This window comes from Pituophis catenifer, unplaced genomic scaffold, assembly GCF_029215685.1.
Source record: "Pituophis catenifer annectens isolate HBS135680 unplaced genomic scaffold, rPitCat1.0.hap2 SCAF_1, whole genome shotgun sequence".
Taxonomy (NCBI): Eukaryota; Metazoa; Chordata; class Lepidosauria; order Squamata; family Colubridae; genus Pituophis; species Pituophis catenifer.
The window spans coordinates 231,316,220-231,335,736 of NW_027256881.1; the positions used below are offsets into that span (position 1 = coordinate 231,316,220).

Consider the following 19,517-nt stretch of genomic DNA (forward strand, 5'->3'; position numbering starts at 1 on the left):
TGGAGGAAACCGTCTATCTAGATCCGTTCCAGTCCGGCTTCAGGCCCGGGTACAGCACGGAAACGGCATTGGTCGCGTTGGTTGATGATCTCTGGAGGGCTTGGGACAGAGGTTGCTCCTCTGTTCTGGTCCTATTAGACCTCTCAGCGGCTTTTGATACCATCGACCATGGTATCATGCTGCGCCGGTTGGAGGGGTTGGGAGTGGGAGGCACTGTTTTACGGTGGTTCTCCTCCTATCTCTCCGACAGGTCGCAGTCTGTGTTGGCTGGAGGGCAGAGGTCGACCTCAAGGCACTTGGTTTGTGGGGTGCCACAAGGGTCGGTCCTCTCGCCTCTCCTGTTCAACATTTATGTGAAGCCGCTGGGCGAGATCATCCGTGGTTTTGGGGTGCAGTGCCATCTGTACGCTGATGACACCCAGCTGTACATCTCCACCCCAGACCACCCCAACGATGCCCTTGAAGTGATGTCCCGGTGCCTGGAGGCGGTGCGGGTCTGGATGGGGCGGAACAGGCTCTGACTCAATCCCTCCAAGACTGAGTGGCTGTGGCTGCCGGCGTCCCGATATAGTCAGCTGGTGCCATCGCTGACTATTGGGGGCGAGACATTGGCCCCCACGGAGAGGGTGCGTAACTTGGGTGTCCTCCTGGACGCACGGCTGTCCTTAGAAGAGCATTTGACGGCCGTGGCCAGGGGGGCTTTCTATCAGGTCCGCCTGATACGCCAGTTGCGCCCCTTTCTGGATCGGGACTCCCTATGCACGGTCACTCATGCCCTCGTTACTTCCCGCCTTGACTACTGTAATGCTCTCTACATGGGGCTCCCCTTGAGGAGCACTCGGAGGCTCCAACTGGTGCAGAATGCGGCCGCGCGGGTACTTATGGGGGCGGCATGGCGCTCCCACGTGACACCTCTCCTGCGCGAGCTGCATTGGCTTCCGGTGGTCTTCCGAGTGCGCTTCAAGGTGTTGGTTCTCATCTTCAAAGCGCTCCATGGCTTAGGACCCAGTTATTTACGAGACCACCTTCTGCCTCCGATAACCTCCCACCGGCCAACACGCTCCCACAGAGAGGGTCTCCTCAGGGTGCCGTCTGTCAGGCAATGTCGGCTGGCGACCCCCCGGGGAAGAGCCTTCTCTGTGGGGGCACCCGCCCTCTGGAATGAGCTGCCCCCAGGGATACGACTAATCCCGGATCTCCGGACCTTCCGCCGGGCCCTGAAGACGTTTTTATTTCAGCAAGCCGGGCTGGGTTAAAAAATTTTTAATTGGTGAATTTTATGGGTAATGGGGTTTTAAATTGGAGAAGCCTAAGATAATTTAATTCTGTTTTAATGTATTTTAATATTTGTATTGTGTGTTTTTAATTTTGGCTGTTCACCGCCCCGAGTCCTTCGGGAGATGGGGCGGTATAAAAATTTAATAAATAAATAAAATAAATAAATTTAGTTTCAAGAGCTGTGTTTGTATTACAGCTGTATTTGAAACAGTACAAATCAATAGTACTTTGCCTTTGGATTAGCATTAATTAGACATGATTCTGGATATTTTCATAGCTGAATCTTAACAAGTCTACTTCTGTTAACCAAATGATCATTACAAAAATATTAAATGTTGGGATAACTTCATTCCTGTTCCTACAACTTGTCCATTCTAGGTAGCTCAAATATCCTGTCATAATCAATGAGGTATAAAATGGGTGAAATGCTCCTGGTTCGGACCGGATCACCCAATCCGGTAGCAATGATGGCAGGTGGTTCGGAGAACCGGTAGCAAAAATCCCTGCGCCCCCCCCCATGCCTAGCTGAGCCGCGTGATCATTAGAGGCTGTTTTTTTTACTTTTAAAAGTATTTTTTCTACAACCTTTTTGGCTGAAAAAATGCTTTTAAAAGTAAAAAAAAAGCCTCTGATGATTGTGCGGCTTAGCTGAGATCGTCAGAGGCTTTTAAAAGCATTTTTTACAACCTCTAAAGAACCTTCCTATAGATATTGTAAGATTAGCTTACTATACTGTATCAGAATTCATTGTAAATGGTTAACTGGTCTATCGCAATCTCAATTCCAGGCTTGCATATAGCCTGATAAGAGTTTTCAGACCAGGCTGAGAAAGAAAATTAGATGCTAGATCTCTGTCGCAGAGAAACCTAAAACCATATTATTAAGATATTCTCATTCAAAGTCTGTATTTTTCAGCCCCATGACATAGATCAGGCCAAGGAACAAATTCCATGGAAGTCTGAAACTGTTTTTATTAAGATGACTATTGTAACAGAATCTTACAATTCTTCATATAGAGTAGAGTAGAGTAGAGTAGAGTAGAGTAGAGTAGAGTAGAGTAGAGTAGAGTAGAATTGAATTTTTTATTGGCCAAGTGTGATTGGACTCACAAGGAATTTGTCTTGGTGCATATGCTCTCAGTGTACATAAAAAAAAAGAAATTTCCCCCTTTTTTATGGTCACCCAAATCAGGGGGTTGTGTATGAGGGAGACGGGGGTTAAGAAGTTTGATATGTAGATAAGCAAATAAATAAATAAATAAAATTTAAAATACTGAAGGATACTTTTGAAAAATTGAATCAAATGTTAATATCCAATATGTTAACAGCGATAATGGCTTCTATGAATAGACTGTGTCCAAAAGAAAAGTAACAAGTTTTATCTGTTAAGTCAGAGACAGAATTGTTGTAGAAAGTAGATCTAAAAAGGGCTGGCAGCAAGAATAACGTGGGAAAAAAATGTTTCATTGGACATACAAAAGAAACCAGTTGATGCTTTAAAAATTGAAAGGTAATTACAAATAATACACAAGAGAGTGACCTAGATAATTCTTTTATACGGAACGTACAAAAAGAGTTTGCTAAAGTTTGGATAAATTTTGTGAGAAGGGGTGAAAAAGAAATAAGTCACTTGAATGGGTGAAAGATTAAGACTAAAAGGAGTATGAAATTTGTTTCTCTGAACAAGGTTAAAATAGGTATTTGTTATTTCTGGCAACTTTAAAGAATTTGCTGACATCAGGACTAAAATGATAATGCTTTGTGGATTTATTTATAGATAAGATATGAGACATGGGATAAAGAGATCTTTAGTTGTAAATTCAGAGGTGAAAAGTTACTAAAACTATTTATACATGTGATGAATGTTAAAAATCACTTCTTTATATATATTTCTTTTTTTCTTTATTGTATTCTCACTTTTCTTTCTTTTTTCTGTTCTCAACATTTCTTTCTTCTTTTCACATTCTTTTTTTAGTTTGCATTTGTTTTTACTACTGCAATTATAGTCTTCAATAAAATAATTATATTTTATTATTACATCATGCGAAAATATTTTTAATACCATCAACATCAACATCTGCCTATTCCAGGTCATTGGGAAGGATTAGATGGGTGAATAAAAATGCCAAATCCAGTCTGAACATCTGGCTGACTGTACAATGAACCATAATAATAAACATGTACAGTTTCTAGCTGAGGTTTCCAACAATTCTAAATAAACCAAAGACTTATGTGAGGCAGATGGAGTGACCACGATAGTGAAGAAAGGTTTTCTAACTAAACTAACTAAATGTAGTGACTGAGAATTATGGATCCGTTGTCTGCTTAGAGCTCATGATCGACCAAGAGTACCTAATAGATCCTCCTTTGACTGCAGATCAGCTTCTGGTGACTTTGTGGTCTGATTCTATTTAGGTTTTTGAGATCAATCAGAAAGGTACGGCCCCATATCAGAGGAAGTTAGGAGGCTGACTGGACCAAAGAGCAGAGTAACTCTAAACTTCTGTATGAGTGACACCGTGCCCATTAGTTGCACCAAATGAAGGCTACTGGCCAATTAGCTGAAAGAAATCCCATTTTTAGGCAGGAGTAAGTTTTTCAGAGGCAACCCAGTTTACATTTCCTGTAAACACTTCCTCTAACAACAGACCTTTGCTGGCTCAAGTGAATTTTATGGTGAGGTGTTTTTCCATCATTTTGGGGACTGATCTATGTTAATGCACAAAAGTTACACTAGTTCATTTCTGCCTGCAGGGATACTTGCCTACTTGCTACAGTCTCAGTCCAAGATAGCAAAAAACAAAAGCAGAAACTGAAAGTATACCATGATGTTCAAGTTCTGAGAAAAGCAGTAATGCAACAAATGAGACAAAGGGAAACCTTTTCTTTTCCTTCTCCCACTTCCTGAAAGGCTCTAAGACTGTTTAATATCCCTTGCTTTACTGGAAGTTCTCTCATGTTTTGCTAGTAAAAAATTAATCAAAATTTCAATTCTCAAAATGTGGCAGCTGCACCATCATCTATGAGTTGTCCAAATAGTCTCCCTTTCCTAGTCCTTACCAAAGGCTGCTGCTCTTGTCAGGGCATCTTATACCTGCCACTCAACTGGCCAAGCCTTTTCTCTGGCTGCCTGGTCTATGTCAATGTTAAAGACAGATTGTTTTGGTAGACAACTTGTACCAGAATCATGCAGATGTAGAAAACGAACAATGTTCTACCAAGATCTTGACTTAACAGAATAACAGAGTTGGAAGGACCTTAGAGGTCTTCTAGTCCAACCCCCTGCTTAGGCAGGAAACCCTACACCCACTTCAGACAAATGGTTATCCAACATCTTCTTAAAAACTTCCAATGTTGGAGCATTCACAACTTCTGGAGGCAAGTTGTTCCACTGTTTGTTTTAACTGTCAGGAAATTTCTCCTTAGTTCTAGGTTGCTTCTTTCCTTGATTAGTTTCCACCCATTGCTTCTTGTCCTACTCTCTGGTGCTTTGGAGAATAGCTTGACTCCCTCTTCTTTGTGGCAGCCCCTGAGATATTGGAATACTGCTATCATGTCTCCCCTAGTCCTTCTTTTCATTAAACTAGACATACCCAGTTCCTGCAACTGTTCTTCATATGTTTTAGCCTCCAGTCCCCTTATCATCTTTGTTGCTCTTCTCTGCACTCTTTCTAGAGTCTCCACATCTTTTTTACATCGTGGCAACCAAAACTGGATGCAATATTCCAAATATGGCCTTACCAAGGCATTATAAAGTGGTATTAACACTTCATGTGATCTTGATTCTAAACTTTGTCAACTTTTTAAACTTAGATTCAACATCAGTAATCCCAGTAAGATCTAGCAATAGTAATAATAGAGTAAAAACAAATTTCAATTCCTGCATTGCTCATGCATTGTACATAAAATCAGTATACATGTGTTTCAAACATTAGACTAGATGACCTTCAAGGTCCTATCTGTTTGTATCACTCTATGTTGGTCAGGTCTCTTAGAGGTAAGTTCTGGCAAGGAGAAGACCAGCCTAGCATTATCCATTAACCAGTAGACGAGAAGCCACTCCACATGATTTTCCTCTTCTTCCACCCCAGTTTATTTCTTTATACTGTGTCTCTTAGTGCTTGCCTTAGCACTTCTCTTTTCTTATACCTTACAGTTTTAAGTACAGCATTTACTATTACATATTGCATCCTCGGTGTCCACTATTCCTGTTATATCCAGTCCTTCTGTTGCAATTACATATCTATTGAAAAGTAAGCCCACTTAAATTTACGAAGGCATAGCATTCTTCCCCTGAAAAGAGATTCAAGATCTTTTACATTCAAGAGAGCCCAATACAGGTAGGTAATCCTTGACTTGCAACCAAAACTTAGCCCAAAATTTATGTTGCTAAATGAGACATTTGTTAAATTTTTCCCCCATTTTACGCCTTTTCTTGCCACAGATGTTAAGTGAATCATTGCAGTTGTTAAATTAGTAATTAGTATGGTTGTTAAGTGAATCTGGCTTCCCCGTTGACTTTGCTTGCCAGAAGGTCGCAAAAGGGGGATCACATGACCCCGGGACACTGCAAGTGTCATAAATATGAAGCAGTTGCCAAGCATCTGAATTTTGATCACATGACCATGGGGGGGTGCTGCAACGGTGGTGAGAAAAATGGTCCTAAGTCAGGGGTGGGCAAATATGGCCCTTTTACAACCTATTGACTTCAACTCCCAGAATTCCTGAGACAGCCAAGCTGGCTCAGGAATTCTGGGAGTTGAAGGCCACAGGTCATAAAGGGGCCATATTTGCCCACCCGTCCTAAGTCACTTTTTTCAGGGCCAATGTAACTTTGAAGGATCACTAAGCAAACTATTGTAAGTCAAGCACTACCTACATCAGTGACGGCTAACCTTTTTCCCGTCATGTGCCAAAAACAGGAGCATGGGGGGTTTACGCGCGTGCGTGCCCACACCCATAATTCAGTGCGCCCCGTCCCCCCACACATGCACGCGTGACACCCCCCCGGGCTCCCCCCGCTTTTGGCACGTGATGGCCCAGTGGGCCCGGTAGGACCATTTTTCACCTTCCCCAAGCTCTAGAGCCTTTCTTGGAGCCTGGGGAGGGCAAAAACGGCTTCCCTCCCCCGGAGGCCCTCTGGAGGCTGGAAACAGCCTGTTTCCCGACTTCCGCTGGATCCGGAAGGCCTGTTTTTCACCCTCCCCAGGCTCCAGAGGCTTTCTAGGAGCCTGGGGAGGGCAAAAAGTGCCTTCCCCACCCTCCCAGAAGCCCTCCAGAGGCCAGAAACAGCCCATTTCCCAACTTCCGGTGGGCCCAGAAGGGCCGAAAATCAGGTGGCCGTCACGCACATGCATGCTAGAGCTGAGCTAGGGCAACACTCATGTGCCCACAGATACGGCTCCGCGTGCCACCTGTGGCATGCATGCCATAGGTTCGCCATCACGGACCTATATGCTAGGAAAAGTGGTAAATAATTCTGGGTTCAATCTCTTGTCACTGGGGGAGACAGAAGAGGCAAGGAAATGCCTTGAATGTTTCTCCTTTCTTGCAGATGCCCTAAGCATGACTGAACTGGCCTGATTTGTTTGTGTCTTCAGAAATCCTGGAAGGGTTCCTTGGAGCAGGACGCTATCCTTTTACTCAAAGCTTCCCCACAGGAATCACTGAAGCTATTCAGTAAGCCACTGCCAAGGCAAATCATAAAATGCAGAGCAGATCTTTAGGAAAACCTAGGTTAACCAAGATCATCTACTTATCAAATGCGAAGGTGTTCTTGCAGCTCTTTTGGCAATTACAGTGTTTTGCTCCCCGTCATTGTTATGTTGAGATATAACAATGATAGAAAATGAAACACCAAACTGGCTGTTGTATATAAAGAATAGTAACATAAATCAATTTTATATATAAAATTAATGTGTGCTATTCTTATATATACGACAGCCAGTTTGGTGTAACAGTTGAAGATGCTGAATAGAAGCCGCGATACTGTAAGTTCTAGTCCTGCCTTAAACACAAAAGTCCTGGTGATCTGGGGCCAGCCATTCTCTCTCTAGCTTTAGAAAGAAGGTGCTGGCAAGCCACGTCTTAAAGCAACTCAATCAGCAAAGGATTAGGCAAGTTAAGACAGGAATGGGTCAAAGAAAGGCAATTCAGAAATCAGGGCCAGCATCAGACTATGATTTACTAACACTTCATCCAGGGGACAATCTAGTTATAGTATAGTTATTAAAGGTCTACAATTCCTGCCAAAATAAAGGTAGTTATAGTTATACTCAGGGGTGTGCTTCAAAAATTTTTAACAAGGGGTTCTCTGCCTGGTTGCTGGGTGGGCATGGCCATGGTGGGTGTGACCTAGTCAGCCTCCTGCACCATGGGGGAGAAGGGCATTTTTGCCCTCCCTGGGCTCCAGAGGCTTTCCTCGAGCCTCCGGGAGGGTGAAAACAGCCTCCCCAGGCTCTGGAGGCCCCCTGGAGCCTCCAGAGGCCCTTCTCAAACTTTTGGTAGGTCCATTTTATGCCCTCTCCGAGCCTCCATGCACGCCCTGCACTTACCTGCATCCAAAACAGGCTACATGGGGAGTCCTGGGAGGGGAGGGGAGGGGTGGGCAGGGGGGGTGGGGCCAGGCAGGAGAGGGATTTGGGGGTTCTCCAAACAGCATAAAATCTTAGCTAGAGGTTCTCCCTAACCCCTGTGAACCCCAGCAGCCCACCCCCCGGTTATACTGTATGTGCCCATGAAGTCAGTGTACACAAAATTACAATTATAATCATGGACAATCAATGAAACATATTCCAGCTCTCTGAATTCTTGGGTTTCCCCCCAGGTGTGCTTTCCAAGCATTTCTTCTTCAGATGTTCCAAGATCAGAATAACATCATAGCAAAAGCTCTGCTTTTTAAAATCCAGAATGAATTTCTTCTATTTATGGTACCCAGAGTAGGTCTCCTCTGAAGATTTTCCTGAACAAATAGAATGATGTGTTTGCAGGGGTCCTTTTTGATAGTTGGACCCCCAAGCCTACTTCTTTGACAAAGTTTTATCTTTCCCTAAATGCTTAGCAGCTTGAGGCACATGTCGCTGGTCATGTTATTTTGGCACCTAACATGGAAAATCACAAAGGTATCCTTTTAAATGCCAGAGACAAAAACTGTCCATAAAATAAAACAAAACAAGATAGATTGCAATTTGGCCATGATGCTCAAGTTGTTCTGCTGAGGCATGCTTCTCAATGCCAAGCACTGTGTGTAAGAGAAAAATCACACTATTGCTTTCTTTTTGCACGCACTTCTCCTTTTACGTTATTGTGAAATACAGGAGTAACCAAAATGAGTTCACTATTAAGTTCCTTCCTCTCCCCCGTTTTTCTCTCTTACTGAATTTTAGGGCATGTGATGACTTCTCTTCAGCTTTTAACATTTGTGAAGATCTTGCACTGCTTCTGAACCGAAGATAACTTTTGTCAGAACAAACGTTTAAATGGGATCACAAGATGCAGGTAGCTTTCACCAAATCATATTCATTTTTTTCAGTGATAAAAATTACATCTTCTGTTCCTCTTGTACTTTTTTTTTTAATGGATATTCATTTCTTCCATAGACATGTATTTGATTTGTTTACTTATTCAGAAGAAGGAAAATATAAACCAGTGCAGCATTAGAATGATTTCTAGAAAACAGTTTACATTTTCAATGCTTCATCTACTGTACTTTTCTGTTCTTTCGATTGATTTATACCAAGTAACTTTACAGGTTATAATCTTTCTACAATTGCTGTGAATAAGCCTTATTTAATTCAATGGAACTTAATTCTGGGATGTAGGATTTATTTTATTGGGATCACTCAGCTCTGCAAAACCCATTTTTTAATGTAATTCTGTAGCTTTTAACTGTCTGCCTATTACCCAGCTGTTAAAATCACCAAAGCATGCTAAGAAAATGAACAAACAAGAAATGTAACAATAAGACTGTGAGAGAATTTCTGCCTAACATATAATACAGATTTGTAAAGGTCCCATAACTTTGAACTATGCTATAATTATGCATTTTTCAGTACGGTAGCCACATGAGTTGTAGAAATAAGAATTTATTTATTTATTGGTTTGATTTATATGCCGCCCTTCTCTGGAGACTCAGGGCGGCTTACAATGCGTTAAGCAATAGCCTTCATACTTTTGTATATACCTGCTTAGTAGGGCTTTCGCCCCCCCCCCAAAGCGGTGTTCTTTTTTATACAAAGTCAGCTTATTGCCCCCACAATCCGGGTCCTCATTTTACCTACCTCGAAAGGATGGAAGGCTGAGTCAACCTTGAGCCTGGTGAGATTTGAACTTGCAGTAATTGCCGGCAGCTGGTGCTACTTAACAGCACTTTAGTCTGCTGCGCCACCAAGGCTCTTCAATTTAAGTTCTTTGGAGGTGATTAAATTCTGAAATCTGAAATCTTGAAGACATTCTATGTTTTTAATCAGCAGCCATAATTGTGTGCTGATTAATACAGCTTGTTTTGGATAGTACCAATGTTGATTTTTAAACGATACTTACAGAAGAGAAAAGGCAATCTGAGGATGTCTGAAAGCTGATTATTTTTGCCCTTTTCTTGGATTCCATTCCAGTGTGTTTCCTTTGTTTCCTAACAGAAGAAAAAAGGACTACACACACCAGTGGTGAAATCCAAATTTTTTACTACCAGTTCTGTGGGGGTGGCTTGGTGGGCACAGCAGGGGAAGGATACTGCAAAATCTCCATTCCCAACCCACTCTAGGGGAAGGATATTGCAAAATCTCCATTCCCATCCCACTCTGGGGCCAGCCAGAGATGGTATTTGCTGGTTTGCCGAACTACACAACATTTCTGCTACCGGTTCTTCAGAACCTGTCAGAACCTGCTGGATTTCACCCCTGCCACACACTCAAAACTTCCTTTGCTGAATTACAGGCTGGAGGACATAAATTGTCCCCTTTTCCTTCTGTCAAAACACCATGCCTTGCATACAAGTCCAATGCTTCACCCTAGAGAGATGGGAAGTAGCACCACTTGAACTGTTGTTTTAAGAGTTACAGTTCAGTTAAACCAAGACAGCACCTCCAAATGTTGTGGCGCAGTGACTAAGTTTACCCATCTTAAGTCATACTTGGTTAACACAATAGATTATCATGATGTGTTTTCATGCTCAAACCAGCAGATGGCAGTAGAAGGACTTCTCTTTTTAATCTCTGAAGGAAGGAAGCAAATTGAAACCATTATGTGTTGCTCAGAACTTCTCACCAGAACAGTGATTTCAAAATCCAAAAAAATTATATCCAACAATTTCCACTGAAAAACGTAGCAGTGAGCTCAGATAAGTATGAAGTATGATGATAAGTCCATGCTCATAGATCTAACAGCCACAACATTGAATTGCAGTCACGTAGCTCTCTCATCATTCCCTGAAAGAGGACCAAAGGCTCTGGTTCTAATTCATCAAAGGGAGGGAGGGGTCTTTCCTCACTTAGCAGACCTGAATGGACTCCAAGTCTTGTCAGAACAATATTAAGACTATATTCAGTAACAGTAACAGAGTTGGGAGGGATCTTGGAGGTCATCTAGTCCGTCTCCCTGCTCACGCAGGAGAGCTGAATTAGGGATTCGAACCGCCGAACCTTAGCCACTGAGCCACCTAGTCAGGGTGGTCAGGATTCCTTTTGGCAAATAAAGCCTTTAAAACCAAAGCTTTTATTAATCACTACTTTTGCGATTTTACATTGATAAGATCTCTTTCAAGATATATAACCTTTCCTTACCCATTCAATACTCTCTCTGGTGCTTAATCTACATAGATAACAATTTGTATGCATATTTTTCTTTTTCTCATGTTGAATGTGAATGAATAAACTAATCGTGGCATTGGACTAATCTATAATTTCACTCTTCAAAACTTATCTTGCTGTTTTTCTAAGAATTTTATTATCTTCTCTTCAGATATCTTCTCTTGATCATAAAGTTTTTCATAATAACTTTTGAATTATTCTCTTCTTTTCTTCACTTCTGTAATGTATTTTCCCCTTTTCGTCTTGTAAATATTTTATTGCTTTCTTCTCTTTTTCTTTTTTTATTTTATATGCTAACCTTCTTCCCGGTTTATTCGCATTTTCAAAAAAAAAATCTATAATTTCCCTCTTCAAAACTTAACATGTTATAGATGATGACAAACCTGATCATTTCATTACAGACTTTTGACTAATATGGTGTAACACTGCCTTGCTCTAATTTTCTCTGGTCTTCTCTGGTTTGTTTTATGGGACAGAAAGAAGTGATTCTGCAAACTGTAGACTGAAGTCAAGATCAAGGCCATTGACAAGGACTAGAGGATAATACTTGTGTTACCAAGCCATTTTTGGTATGCTGTAGACAAGACTATCAAGATTGCAGCATCACTCTGTCACTGATTAGCATTCTTGTCTATTATGCCAAGAAAACAAGCACAGATATGTAAATACAACTCTCTAGAGCAGGGGTGTCAAACTTGATTTCACTGAGGGCTACATCAGAGTTGTATTTGACCTCGGGGGAGGGGGGCAGGGGGCATGGCAGGGGGCATGGCCAGGGTGGGCGTGGCCAGCTCGATATCACTCCTCAAGGCTCCATTTTTGGCTGCGATGGCCTCCTGCAGCCCTCTGCCAGTGAAAACGGAACTTGGGGACGCCACCCGTGGGCCTGCCCAGGCTCTGTTTTCACTGGCAGAGGGCTGCAGGAGGCTGTCGCAGCCAAAAACGGAGCCTGGGTGGCTGCACGTGGCCCTCCCAAGCTCCGTTTTCGCTTGCAGAGGCACCGCGGGCCAGTCCTTCACTGTTTCCAGGGCGGGCCTGCAGGCCAGATCTAAGCACCCCGCAGGCCGGATCCAGCTCCCGGGCCCTGAGTTTAATACAGGGGTGAAATGTTACCGGTTTGGGGAGGTTCGCACAAACCGGTAGTGAAAATGTTACTGGTTCGTCCGAACCGGTAGTTAAAAAATGCTGTAAAAAGTTCTGAGATCTTGTGGCACAGCTTATCCTCAGAACTTTTTTTCCCCTTTTTTAAAGCATTTTTTACTACCGGTTCAGGCAATAGGTAGTAAAAAAATGCTTTAAAAAAGTTTTAAAAAGGTTCTGACAATCAGCTGTGACAATCAGCTGTGCAGCAGGATCTTCGGAACTTCTTTTTTACTTTTTAAAGCATTTTTTTACTACCTATTGCCCGAACTGGTATTTTTGGGTAAAGTGTGATAGTTTGTTTTTGAGCTGTGACTCTGTGACGTTCCTGCTTGTTGCAGGGACCATTTTGTGTGAAGTCCAACTGCTTTTGCATTGTGTGTGAGTCAGTTGTGTAGCTTTTGTGTTATTTTTGTGTAAAGTGTGATAGTTTATTTTTGAGCTTTCTGTGACTCTGTGAGGTTCCTGCTTGTTGCAGGGGCCATTTTGTGTGGAGTCCAGCAGCTTTTGCATTGTGTGTGAGTCAGTTGTGTAGCTTTTGTGTTATTTTTGTGTAAAATGTTATAGTTGGTTTTCCCGGTCACATGACCACCAAGCCACACCCACCCAGTCACATGACCACCAAGCCACACCCACCAAGCCATGCCCACAGAACTGGTAGAGAAAATTTTTGAATTTTAGCACTGGTTTAATATCCCTGCTCTAAAGCATGGTTGTCCAACCTGGGCCACACGGAGTAAATAGGAATTGTCTTGGACAATTCCTATATACAAAATATATAGTATAGTTAATGAATATAAAATCACAAAATAATGTTAAAAGTTTATGATCTTGTGGAGCTGCATTTCTAGTTGTCCAGAGCCTCATGTGGCTCATGGTCCATGGATTGAACACACCTGCTCTAGACCAATCTGAATGTAACTTGATTTTTATTTCCCATCAAGCAAATCTGCCTTCCTTCTCCCAGAATCAAGCCTGTTTAGGATAGTCCACTCCAGCATCCAGAGGTATAATTCTACCTGCTGATGTGACGCAGCCCAAGCATTCATATTATTTTTTCTAGATTGATATTCTGCCTTTCCTCGGGGTCTTGAGGACATATATATTACATTCATTCCATCAATTTTCACCATAGCAGCCTTGAGAGGAAAGTTGGGTTGACCAGGAAAAAATGACTCAGGGTTTCTGCAGCTGAAATTGGACTTGAACTCTGTCCTAGACCAGTAACTTAACCATTGCATCACAATGCCTCTGTACCATCTTCCAACAATTACAGATATTGAAGCCCCACCAAATGTGAAAGACAATAGATGGGCTTTTTTTAAAATAAGGTAGCCACTAGGGAAGTAGACTACTTATGTTCTGTAAGATGCTGAATCTCACCAAAATTGAAACCTTTCCAGCATAGATTTTAAGTGTAGCGTGACAGTTTGTTTTGAATGCAAAGAATACCAGCCAATCAATGCTCTTTCTTTCAGCTCCAAACCAATTAATCATTCAAGGTACTATGCACACAACTTCCAAACTTTGTGAATTAACCATCTCCTTTCCAAGAGAGAAGCAATTAAGTCTTAATTGTTCCTATCCATCCACCTTTATCTGTGCGGGTTGGCAGCCAGTTTATGAAATATTCCTCCCGTTCATCCTGGATGTGTGGGTGTGCATCAGAGGTGGTATTCAGCAGGTTCTGACCAGTTCTGGAGAACCGGTAGCGGAAATTTTGAGTAGTTTGGAGAACCGGTAAATACCACCTCTGATTGGCCCCGCCCCATCTATTCTCTGCCTCCCGAGTCCCAGCTGATTGGGAGGAAATGGGGATTTTGCAGTAACCTTCCCCTGGATTGGAGAGGGAATGGAGATTTTACAGTATCCTTCTCCTGGAGTGGGGTGGGAATGGAGATTTTACAGTATCCTTCCCATGCCATGCCCACAAAGCCATGCCACACCCACCAAGCCACACCCACAGAACCAGTAGTAAAAAACTTTGAATCCCACCACTGTTGTGTGTATGCATGCATTTGCACGCAGACAGAAAGAAAGCTTGGTTCTTAAAAACCACTAGTCTTTGAAGGGAGAAGCCTGGAAAGTTATTGCCAGTGTACCAGATTAGTATAGCAAATATAAAACAGCAAATACCAGGAAGAACTTTATGTAGAGAGAGCATAAGGTGATATACTTGGTCATGCTACAACATGTAGGTGGGAGGTGGACAAAAATAATTGTCCTCATTTTGAAATTGTTTTATCTGCTATATTGCACTTATCTTGGTTTAATTATTCATTATATTGCTTAACAGTTCATGGGTAACAGTCTCATTTTTAATTGAGTTCACCTTGAGCTTTGTGCTAAGGTGTGCTGTAAAACCTGATTAATATAATGGTTCCCTTAAAAGAAGTCTGGCGCAAAGAATATGCATGCATCAGAGGTGGGTTTCAGCAGGTTCTGACCAGTTCTAGAGAACCGGTAGCGGAAATTTTGAGTAGTTTGGAGAACCACTAGTAAGAATTCTGACTGGCCCCGCCCCTATCTATTCTCTGTCTCCCGAGTCCCAGCTGATCAGGAGGAAATGGGGATTTTGCAGTATCCTTCCCCTGGAGTGGTGTAGGAATGGAGATTTTATAGTATCCTTCCCCTGCCATGCCCACCAAGCCACGCCACCAAGTCATACCACACCCACCAAGCCACACTCACAGAATTGGTAATAAAAAATTTTGAAACCCACCACTGGCATGCATGTATGTCTTGGTCATACTTCCTAGCATTATTTTATTTGGTAGACTATACTAACACAGAGCTATACTAAACTAAGAATTCACACCTTGCGCTTCATAAGTCGAATACATAAGAGCCCGTTGCTATTTATTTTTTGGCATCAGATGGTTTTCTTTAGGTAAATGAAAATGTAAGTGTTTTTAATCTCTAAAGTATCCATGTTTTTAATCTCCAAAAGTTATTTAACAAAAGAAGTATCTTTAAATATGAGGAAAAGTACAATGAAGAGATAGGATGCTGGAAAATAGGTTCTGTAATTTTTGGAAGTAGAAAAAATTATGTGCCCACGTTTCCTTAAGAATAATTTGCTTGTATCTGCAAGTAAATAAATAACATTTCTTTATCTGACTCATTTACCAATACATTATTACATCCTTTGAAACACAGAAGATCCCACATAGTTATTTTAAATATGTCTCTTGATGGCTGGCTCAGAACATTGTAAGCAACGGAACAAACTTTATGCAGATATCCAGCATACGAGTTTTACATCATCCCCTTTGTGGTCAGAATATTTTCAGATCTTGCAATGAACTGCTGATGTCTATCCCAAGCTGAATATGCAAACAAGATTTCACTGGTTAGGCGGAATCAGCATGGACTTACCAAGCGGGTTTTTCCAGACTATGAGACTCATCAAAAAGACATTTTGCTTATAAATCAGATGGTTGTTAAAGTTACTTGGACTGTGGACGAACTAAGTGCGAAGAGATATGCAGGAACAGGGTAAGGGATGGATATTCTTTCTTTAATAGGCTCAGAACTGATGTAAAGATGCATTTACATTTGTTGAACATATTTCATCTTTTTTCTCAAGATGAAGTATGCGTTGACAAAATATTTCACATTTTCCTGGAAGCCATTCTAAAGCTGCCTAGAGGCATACCTTTTACTACGCAGTTAGTTCTGTTTTTCAAGTTCTGCTGAGTTTAGGAAAAGAGGTTGGTGTACCTTTGTTTTGATCCAGGGGGTGTTTGTTTAACAACATGTGAATTTCCCCATTCCTTCCATTACTAGCTACTGCTGCTGTCGAGATTTTAAATAGTTGCAAGGTATTGATGTTGCATCTTGTATCAAAAGTGTTCCCATAGAAGAGTTCAAAACTGGGGACGGAAGGAATGTTCGTACTACAAGAAAACGCTAGGCACTGTGATTGTAGCAGAAATCATAATGATATTGCTTCAGTCATTATTCCAAACAACAGTCAGAATTGAAGAAGCGTCTTGGATGAGAAGTGAAACATCTTCAAGGAAAAACCAAGTCCAGTTGCTTTTTTGGAAAAAAGCAACTTTGGGACAACCGTGACCTAGATGTCTGAGAATCTCCATAGGCTTCAATCGTTACAGTACAGAATATTTTTTAGGATTCCATTCATTTGTGCTTCTTTCTGTTGATCTCTCTTTGCTTTTGAACTTTCCTAGGGAACAAAATTAGAAGGAAAACTCACTATGGTGCTACCGAATCACCAAAGCCACAGGATCACCAGGAGGGCCAGGATCAAACCTACTTGGATGAGAGGATTGCTATTCCAGATGTTGGTGGGGTAAGCCTTTGGCTACGAGTTTCCACGTTGATTGTTGTCCTGGGGGTTTTACTCTTGATTGAAAAGCCCTTTTGGAATGATCAGCTCCACCACAGCATAACTGGGCTCACACCGTATGTTAATGAACTACATGACTGTGGGGATGCTTCAACAGTTATAAGTGCGAGGACCGGGTCCTAAGTCACTTTTTCAGTGATGTTGTAATTTCAAATGATTGTTAAATGAAGGACTGCATGTTTTAAGCAATGGAACAACTTGCTTCCCAGAGTTTTGGATGCCCTATTGCTTGGGGCTTTCAAGAGAAGGTTGGACAACCATTTGTCTGACATGGTACTCCTGCCTTTGGCAGGAGGTTGGAATAGAAGATCTGTGAAGTTACTTCCAATCCTATGATTCTATGAAAAGCCATGGCAAATTCCTTCCATACTATTGTTAAGGAAATCCCATGGATATGTGCACATTCCGCAGGAATGGAGTTTAACTGAAACTGAATTTTTTTACATAGAATTAACATAATATCTGGCTTGTGAGGAACCAGGAAAAGGTAGGCTTTGTTTGAAACACGGGGAAATAGAGAGCTTATTGGAAATCATAGGAGATGTAAACAGATCATGGCATAAAGGGCCAAAGCGATTTTCATTTGCAAGGGTTGAACTTGAACCAATCCAAGATCAAGGCTGTGTCCCTGAGTTGTTTGTCTTTTCAGGTGGAGCCAATCAATTTTTGGCTCGGATGCTGCTTCAGAAAAAAAAAAAAATGCTGTAAAGATAGTTTTGCAGGGCAGGCAGCTGCTCCCTGGAGGGAATAGATCCCTGCCTTACCCCTTCTGCCAATTTCTCAGTCCCCTGCTCCCCTCCCTTGCTTCTGATGTCACTATGGAAGCATCTGGTTGGCAGGAGCCTTGCAATTTCCTTTCCCGCCAGCCTGTTGATTATGCTGGCCAGTATGAGATGTTGACTCTTCATGGGCCATGCTGTTGTGGCCAAGACCATGTACAGCTTCCAAACCACAGCTGCCCACCCTTGGCCCCCAAAAAATCTAAGAGCAATTTAGAAGCAGGATACATGCATACAGATAGACAGATGGATATATACGCCCGCAGGCGCACACCACACACACACACACACACACACAAATAAATAGCATTGATCTGCATGAGAGAGAGGAGCAGATTCTTTAATTGGGATCATCAAAGTGGTATGTCTTATGTCAGGTTTTTCTAAGGGATACTCTAGTTGGTTGACAAGAAGAGTGGTCTTGTAGGCCTGATCCAGCAGAATAAGCTATCCAAGTATGATAACGTTACTATGACTTTTCTTCTCTAGCTCTTCAGTTAAATTTTCCATATCTTTGTTCTCCAGTACGGTTTCAGTTTCAGAAAGCTTTGGGCTTTCACCGGGCCAGGATTCCTCATGAGTATTGCCTACCTGGATCCAGGAAATATTGAGTCAGACTTACAATGTGGTGCTGTCGCTGGCTTCCAAGTGAGTATGTGAGGAAATGGAGGAGACGCCAACCAAACAAATAGCCTGCAGTGACTTACTTTGAAATTAATTCAAATACACATTCTTATTCAACTTTCCCAATTATTAAAGACCATCCCAAGGCTTGAAACAGAAGAATTCCTGCATACTTCCATACTTCTCAGCCTCTAGATTCACAGGGACTTTACAAAGTTGTCCCCATTCATTCTACTCTCCATCCTGTTTTTATTTATTTGTTTATCATACTTGTACAGCTGCCCATCTCATCAAAAGTTGCTCTGGGTGGACTCAGTATGGACATGTGTTTCTGAGATTCTCTCCCAATATCCTAAAGCTATGTGGGTCTCAGTCCTGTTTAGTCATTATTGTATTGATACAGAACCTGCTATGTGCTCGGTTACCATGTGCCTTTGCTCCCTACACAGCTGCTCTGGGTCCTGCTTTGGAGTACAATTTTGGGCCTGCTCTGCCAAAGGCTGGCTATCCGGCTTGGGGTAGTTACAGGGAAGGACTTAGGAGAGATATGTTATCACTACTATCCCAAGGTGAGTATGAATATATAGCAGTCAATAAGGCAACATTGGCTCCAAATTTTGGTTTATGCAGTGGCACAGTGGTAATTGCAAATGGAACTAAATTGACCTCCATCTGCCTTTCTTTCTCTGGCTTTGCACTTGATCCACAATTACTTTGATCGTTGTATGAACCAAATAATTGTGGTTTACACAATATACCATGAGTAAAACAAAGCATGATTCGATTTCATGTTTTTGCCAGACTAAACCACGGTTGTTGGTGATCATGGTTTATTGCTTGTTTTATGCAAAATATTAATATATAAATCATGATTTACAAACAACATCGTTTTAAAAATTTACTTGATTTATATATCGCCTTTCTGTTTGAAAACATGCTCAGTAAATACATATTTCCTCAGATGATCAGGCCTTAACGGTTTAAGGCTTCAGAATTAACACCATGCCCTTAGAAAATAACTGGTAATTGCTCAGATCTTTGTCCATTGGCATCCTGTAATCTCTGGGCCCTTTTTGTTATTGTTGTTGTTGTGTTATGTTTTGTATCAGCCTATCTGCTTTTCTTTTCTTTTTTTTTTGCACTAATTTCAAGCTCCAGACATTTTTACTTTTTTCCAAAGGATACTGTAATTGCTAAGAAGGGAGGTGACTAAGTTCTGGACAACTGTTGCCAGATCTGAGCTACTCAGGCATGATTACAGATGACAAACTAATTCTATGACTCTTCCTTTATTGCTGCAATAGTGTGGATTCCTCCAGGCTTGAGTTGGCCAAGAAGGACGCCAACATCATCAGCACTGCTCCCACAACCTAGCTGTTTTATGCTTCATTTAAGAAGGTCAATGAATAGAGCTGTTCTTTTCAGCTTTAACATGGGATAATTTAAGGGCAGCAATTGGTGGATTCCTTTGGCTGCGTTTCCCCCCCCCAGCAGCATCAGCAGCCAAGAAGAAAAGCAA

At 41.8% G+C, this 19,517-nt stretch overlaps 1 protein-coding gene across 2 annotated transcripts in view; it reads left to right on the top strand.

Moving 5' to 3' along the window:
* Nucleotides 1-8,755: 8,755 nt before the first annotated feature.
* The window catches only part of SLC11A1 (solute carrier family 11 member 1), a 44,948-nt gene continuing 34,186 nt past the window's right edge, over nt 8,756-19,517 (top strand). The window contains exons 1-4 of one of the 2 annotated variants that reach the window (XM_070957129.1): nt 8,756-8,774; nt 16,417-16,538; nt 17,900-18,022; nt 18,448-18,567. In XM_070957129.1, coding sequence (XP_070813230.1) covers nt 8,756-8,774; nt 16,417-16,538; nt 17,900-18,022; nt 18,448-18,567 — 384 coding nt within the window. Of the gene's footprint in view, nt 8,775-15,688; nt 15,722-16,416; nt 16,539-17,899; nt 18,023-18,447; nt 18,568-19,517 lie in introns of those variants that run through there. The other variant, XM_070957128.1, reaches the window with a different exon arrangement.